Source organism: Myotis brandtii, unplaced genomic scaffold (genome assembly GCF_000412655.1).
Source record: "Myotis brandtii unplaced genomic scaffold, ASM41265v1 scaffold1094, whole genome shotgun sequence".
Classification (NCBI taxonomy): Eukaryota; Metazoa; Chordata; class Mammalia; order Chiroptera; family Vespertilionidae; genus Myotis; species Myotis brandtii.
The window spans coordinates 212,640-219,762 of NW_005353728.1; the positions used below are offsets into that span (position 1 = coordinate 212,640).

The following is a 7,123-nucleotide window of genomic DNA, read 5'->3' on the forward strand; positions in this document are numbered from 1 at the left end:
CGGCTTCCGGGCCCCCCCCCGGCGGGAGCCCCCTCGGACCCACCTCACTGTGGGGCGAGGGGACACTTCCGGGGGCTGACGCGTAGGCGCCCGACGTAGGAGCCCACCAGCGCGTCCGCACGTCAGAACTACAACTCCCAGAATGCGCCGCGCAGCCCGCCGGGACCACAACTCCCAGAATGCGCCGCGCTGCCCACAAGCACAACAACTCTCAGAATGCGCCGCGCAGGCCGCCTGGACCACAACTCCCGGAATGCGCCACGCCACCTGGACCGGGCGTCGCCCAGGGTTACAGTTCATAGACTGTGCCACGCAGGAGCCCTCCAGCAGCCCGAGGCCCGCCGGGAGTTGTAGTCCAGGTGGGCCTACGTGGGGCAGCGGGACGGTGAGTGCAGGATCTAGCTGGACCGTCTGTGGGAGGTTGAAGGTGTGTGTGCGAGGGGGTGAGGTGTGTGTGTGCTCGGTTGAGGGGTGTGGCTGCCGGGGTGAGGGGTGTGTATTGTGTGTGTGTCTCTCACTGGGACCATGTACAGGGATCCCACGTGTCTGTCGTGTGGTTGCACATGACCTGGAGGCTGAGCTGTGTGTCACCGCTCCGTCCTTTTTCTGGATTTTGGCTGATAAACAGCGTGGCCACAGGAGCCTCTGTCCCAGATCTGCCCCCTCGGTTGGTGACAGGGTCCTGAGCCTCACCCTGAGGTGAGAAGAGGAGGAGCGGCCGGGGCAGAGGAAAGGGCTCTGTCCCAGAATACGAGCTCCCTGTCCCGGGATGCACGGTCCCCGTCCTGGGATGCGCGGTGCCTGCTGGGACCACTGACAGTTTTGGAAACTCGCATGACTGTCTGCCCGGGAACGTGGAGTCCAGGTGTGGCCAGGAAACCCGATTTGTCATTTTAATTAAGTCATTTCAACCAATTCCCCTTTCAACAACCGCAGGACGTTTCAGCACCTCGGACAGCTCCCGGCTCTTCCCGTAAGGTGCGCTCTGAACATCATATAAAGTAAATTCCCTGCTGTGTGACAGCCTGAGGCCTCCGCTCTGCTCTGCCAGGTGTGCGGACAGCAGCAGTGGCAGCAGACACCTGTTGGCATGCTGCTGCTGCTTCTTTAAAAAAAATTATTATTATTGATTTTTGAGAGGAAGGGAGAGAAAACCATCAATGATGAGAATCATTGATTGGCTGCCTCCTGCACACCCCCTACTGGGGATGGAGCCTGCAACCGGGCATGTGCCTTGACCAGGAATCGAACCCTGACCTCCTGGTTCGTAGGTCGAGGCTCAAGCACTGAGCCACGCGGACCTGGTGTCAGCGTGCTTCCTTACGGGGACTGTCAGGTGGGGGAGTGCTCTGCAGTCCCAGCTGTCCTACATCCAGGCCCTGGCGAGACTCGCAGGAGGGAAGGGCTGATGTGTGTGCATGGGGATTGGTTGCCTCCCACAGCACCCTGACCGGGACCGAGCCTGAGACCCTGTGGTGTGCAGGCTGATGCTCTAACTACTGCTCACCGGTCAGGGCGAGTAGCAGCTATTTTACATTAACCAGGTTCCGCTAAAACACACACACACACACACACACACACACACACAGTCGATCAGCTGCCTCCTGCACACCCCCTACTGGGGATGTGCCCGCAACCAAGGTACATGCCCTTGACCGGAATCGAACCTGGAACTCTTGAGTTCGCAGGCCGATGCACTATCCACTGAGCCAAACCGGTTAGGGCCAGAAATCAGGATTTTAAGAAGATTCCCAGGTGATTCTAATGTGCAGCCAAGGTTGAGAACCACTGTTTTAATGGGAGAGAGAGACAGTAAACAATGGAAGAAATGATTAAACTTACTTTCATTTGAGAGTATTTTATTTCTTGAACTGGCAGTACTTTTCCATGTTTCAAAATTCCAAAAATATCAAAAGATATAGAGTGAAAATTATTCCTCATCCCTTTCCCTCCATTTCTCCTCCCCAAGAGCAGCTGGTACGTTGCACCCTTTCTCACAGCGGATGTGTGAGACACAAATGGGAGACACAACACACACAGCTCCCACCGTCTCACTTAACCACGTGTCCTGGAGCTCTGCCCACGCTCGTACACGGAGACACCCCCAGTTTTTTTTTAAGTATGTTTATTGATTTCAGAGAGGAAGGGAGGAGAGAGAGATAGAAACATCAATGATGAGAGAGAATCATTAATCAGCTGCCTCCTGCACGCCCCCTATTGGGGATCGAGCCCACAACCCAGGCATGTGCCCTTGGCTGGAATCGAATCTGGGACCCTTCAGTCCGCAGGCTGGGGCTCTATCCACTGAGCCAAGCCGGCTCGGGCGACACCCCCAGTTTTAAGGCCGGCAGTTCTCCACTTCACACCACAGGCCACTCAGCTAGACTCCCCGTGGTCGACGCGAAGGCGGCTTCCACATTTTTACTTTTGACATGAGATGAGAAAGGGGACATTTGCAGAGGTCTCGGCTGCCTGGGAGGCAGGTGGGTGCCCGCCCAGCGCCCACTCTGAACCGTGGAAACAGCCCTTCAGGTGCTGCCGTCTCGGGGCCCGGTGGAGGGGACGGGGCAACCTCAGGACAGTCCCGGAGCCACTGAGAACACGGAGCCACACCTGGGTCCCCCTCCCGAGAATGCCGGCCGGTGGAGCCTTTCTGAGTCTGCACCCTGCACAGCAGAGGGGCAGCGAGAAGGGACTGTCCGATGGGGTTCAGGGCGCTGGCCTGCTTGGTGGCCTGTCCCTTTCCTCTGGGGCTGGAGGTGGGGGAGTAGGAGCAGGAAGAGCCGACGTGCAGGTGGTGAGGTCTGCAGAGCAGGAGGCCACTGAGGCCAAAGCTCATTTACCTTCTGGCTTGGCGGGGGGAGGGGGTGCAGAACGGACCCCGAGAAAGGGCCCTGGAGCAAGGCGACGGCTCTGCTGCTGTTCTGGCCGGAAGTTAGAACTCGGCACCAGAGGCCGAGGGGGCACTGAGCAGCAAAGCTGTGGGTGTAGAGAGGACACATGGGGAGGGCAAGGAGCACAAGACGGGCCCTGGGGCACTGTCCTGGGACCCCCAACATTTAAGAGGGGACAGAACGGACCCTGAGAAAGGGCCCTGGAGCAAGAGGACGGCTCTGCTGCTGTTCTGGCCGGAAGTTAGAACTCGGCACCAGAGGCCGAGGGGGCACTGAGCAGCAAAGCTGTGGGTGTAGAGAGGACACATGGGGAGGGCAAGGAGCACAAGACGGGCCCTGGGGCACTGTCCTGGGACCCCCAACATTTAAGAGGGGAGGGGAGGACAAGGAGCCCCTCGAGGTGGAAGGGATCAGAGGGGCAGGACCCCAGGATGTAGGAGGGCCTGGCCGCAGGCTGGACCACCCAGGGGATGAGGGGATGGGCCAGAGGCAGGGGCGTCTGACCCAGGGACCGGGCCTGTGAGGCTGCAGGAGAGAGGCGCAGAGGACGCCCGCCAGCTGCCTGTTACCCACTCTACTCCCCACGCCCGTTTCTCGGGGTGCAGGTCTGCACCATGCAGCCTGGAAAAGCTGAAGACCAGCTTTCCGAGCCCCCTGTCCTGAGGGGGCCCCGGGGCCCGTCTTGGCCCATGAGACGCAGTGGGCATCTGCTGGAGGCCTGTGCTGGCCTGCCCTTCCCCCTTCTCTTGATTTGGATGCAAGGGCTGGAGCCACGGTCTCCCGAGACGAGACGATGGGGGAGGTGGAGAGGCTGCAGAGCGCGCAGCGCTGGCCCCGAGGTGGCCTCCAAGGAGCCCCGACCTGTGGAAGCCACTCTGACGTCACTGTGTGTAACGGTGGGCGGTTCCGTGTCCTGTGCCCACCTTCCTTCTGTGTGAAAGGGAAGCATCACCGAGGCCACGCCTTCCTGTGCGAAGGGAAGGCTCCCTGCCCCCAGTGACCCAGAGGGCGGGGCGGCCGAGGGCGGACACGGAGGCTGTGCAGGGACACACGCCTGGGCTTCATGAGGGTCTTGCAGGCAGAACCTCCAGGGATGAGCCGCAAAGCAGCTGTTGCCGTGGAAACCGCCCCCACTGTGACCTCAGCATCCACAGAGGGACCTGGACACGAGAGGCTGCGACAGGTCGGACACTCAGCCGTGCTGGGCAGCGAGCGCTGAAGCTCCGTCCCCCCAGCGCCGCCTCCCGGCTGCTGCCCTGTGGATCCTATGGGCCCAGACGCCCCGTCTTTCCAGGACTCTGGGCTCCACCAGCCTCACATGCCTCCCGCAGGCTGCAGTGCCTACCATCCCAGGATCAGTGTTGCTTCCTTCCTACTTTGGATGTGAATGGATGTAGCTAACTTCACTGCGATGCCCGTGCAGGGGGAACAGCAAACCAGGAGGCCGTGTCTGTATCTCGGAGCAAATGACTTAACGTGCCTCGGAGCGGGCGCTGCGTCTATGGGGGTCCACTTTGCTCCACTCTAGGTTAGAAAGCGGGAGATTAAACCCCGGGTTTTTGTTTTCATTACATTTATTGGGGTGAATGTGCTGTGGGGTGGGCGCTGCGTCTATGGGGGTCCACTTTGCTCCACTTTAGGTTAGAAAGCGGGAGATTCAAACCCCGGGTTTTTGTTTTCATTACATTTATTGGGGTGACACTGGTCAACATGGTCATATAGGTTTCAGGTGTGGGCTTCTATGTTACAAGATCCATATACTGCACCGTGTGCCCACCACCCAAGATAAAATCTTCTCCTGTCACCACTTTAAAAATATGTTTTTTATTGATTTCAGAGAGGAAAAGGGAGATAGAAACATCAATGATGAGAGAGAATCACGGATCGGCTGCCTCCTGCACGCCCGACACTGGGGATCAAGTGTGCAACATGGGCCTGTGCCCTGACCGGCAATCAAACCATGACCTCCTGGTTCATAGTTCAATGCTCAACCACTGAGCCACCCCGGCGGGGCTAAAGTGTCAGATTTTATATATATGTTTTTTATTGATTTCAGAGAGGAAAAGGGAGAGATAGAAACATCAATGATGAGAATCACGGATCGGCTGCCTCCTACACGCCCGACACTGGGAATCAAGTGTGCAACATGGGCCTGTGCCCCGACTGGTAATCAAACCATGACCTCCTGGTTCATAGTTCAATGCTCAACCACTGAGCCACCCCGGCGGGGCTAAACCCTGGGTTTTATACACGCTGGCCTATGAGACACCGAGGATCACACCCTGGTCACACCGTGTGCTTTTTAAATCCCTACCCGAGGATAATTTTCCATGACTTTGTAGAGACGGTGGGTGGGAGGAGAGAGAAGGTTGACATGAGAGACATCGTTTGGTTGCCTCCTGCATGTGCCCCTACTGGGGCTGGGAGCCTGCAACTGAGGTACGTGCCCTTGACCCGGAATTGAACCCATGACCCTTCAGTCTGCGGGCCAAGGCTCTAACCGCTGACTAAACCAGCCAGGGCTATCACAGTGCTCTTTATGTCAACAACAGCGTGGAGCAAGTTGGAGAGCTTGGCTTTGCTCAGGTTTGCAACTGTGAACATGAATGGTCCCGTGAGCATGCCCCACGTCATACAGAAATGAACCATGTTCTCAGAGTCTGGCCTCACCTTGCACCGACATCTGGGGCCTCCAGCAGAGACCCCATACAAGGTGGGGTCACACAATTCTCGAGGCGCCCCCCGCACACCTGGTGGCGTGAGGCCAGACCAGAGGGCATTTCACCAGGCACAGCGAGGAGCAGCTGATGGGCAGGCTGGAGATGGCGACAAAATCCACCCCCAGAACGAAGATAGACTGAAGAAGAGCCCTCGCTGGTGTGGCTCAGTGGACAGAGCGTCAGCCTGCAGACTCAAGGGTCCCAGGTTCCACTCGTGCTCGGGTGCGGGCTCGATCCCCAGTGGGGGGCGTGCAGGAGGCCCATCAAGAATTCTCTCATCATTGATGTTTCTGTCTCTCCCTCTCCCTTCCTCTCTGAAATCAATAAAACAAACAAACAACGTAAAAAACAACAACATTAAAATAAATAAATAAATAAATAAATACATGTCAAGGAAACGAAGAGAAAACAGCAAGGAGACTCAACTCCAAAGAGGCATGACCTGGGAACTTGGAGAAACCCAACAGCGTGACAGCCTGGCAGCCAGAAGGAGGCAGGATGGGTCACGTGCACCAGCGATGTGGCTTTCAGTAAAGGAAGATTTGGATGAAGACCCGATCTCTGGGTTTTACATCATGTAGGTTATCGGTGACTTTGACCCTTGCTGTCACCGTGGGAGGATAGGGACAACAGCCTGATTGGAGCCGCCGGTGCAAGTGAGAATGGGAGCAGAGGGCAGAGAGCACTAAGACAGCTGGTGCCAGGGGCTTGTTCTAGAGCAGGGGTGGGGAACCTGTTTGCTGCCAAGGGCCACCTGGATATGTATAACATCATTCTCGGGCCATACAAAATGATCTGCTTAAAAATTAGCCCTGTCGTTGGTTGAACATTTAATTAACTCACCCCTAATGCCTTGGCAGGGCCAGACCAAATGATTTCATGGGCCTCATGCGGCCGGACGTTCCCCACCCCTGTCTCAAGGAAGGCAGTGAAAAGGGTGGGAGCCGAATGAGGGATGTGGTTCCAAGAACAGGCTTTCGTTTCGTTTTCATTGTAGTTATCATAGCACGTGGCGTGTGTGCTGACGGGAATGACCAACTAGAGAGAGGCCAACTAATTGCAGGAAAAAGAAAAACTATAAGAAAATATGTTAACCAAGTTCACAGTGGAGGAAGCTAGGTTCAGAGAGGTGAAGTCGTTTCACTACGGCCACACAGCCTGTTGGCTGCGGATCGGGATTCCGGACTCCGAGCAGGTCAGCCTGGATAAAGTCTGCATTCTCAATGATTTCCCCTATTCCTATTCGATTCAAGTCCTCCCCTAATTCAAGTTCAAGTTCACCTCTTCCTTCCTGTAGCTTTCTTCACACATCCAAGCCAGAAGTGAGCTCTGCTTCCTCCCCGTGACCTCGTGTACAACCTAATCTTGATATTTTAATTACAGCTACTCATGGTCTGTCTCCTACCATATTGCAAGTGTCTCGAAGGCATAGAATATGCATAATAAATCTCTTTATCCTTCCCAAATCCTAACAGCGCCCCATGTGCAGTAAGACCCCATCCTTGTTTG

At 56.4% G+C, this 7,123-nt stretch overlaps 1 protein-coding gene across 1 annotated transcript in view; it reads right to left on the minus strand.

Moving 5' to 3' along the window:
• Window positions 1-2,835: 2,835 nt before the first annotated feature.
• The window catches only part of ZNF544 (zinc finger protein 544), a 32,769-nt gene continuing 28,481 nt past the window's right edge, over window positions 2,836-7,123 (minus strand). The window contains exon 10 of the mRNA XM_014543576.1: window positions 2,836-2,979. Coding sequence (XP_014399062.1) covers window positions 2,836-2,979 — 144 coding nt within the window. The remainder of the gene's footprint in view (window positions 2,980-7,123) is intronic.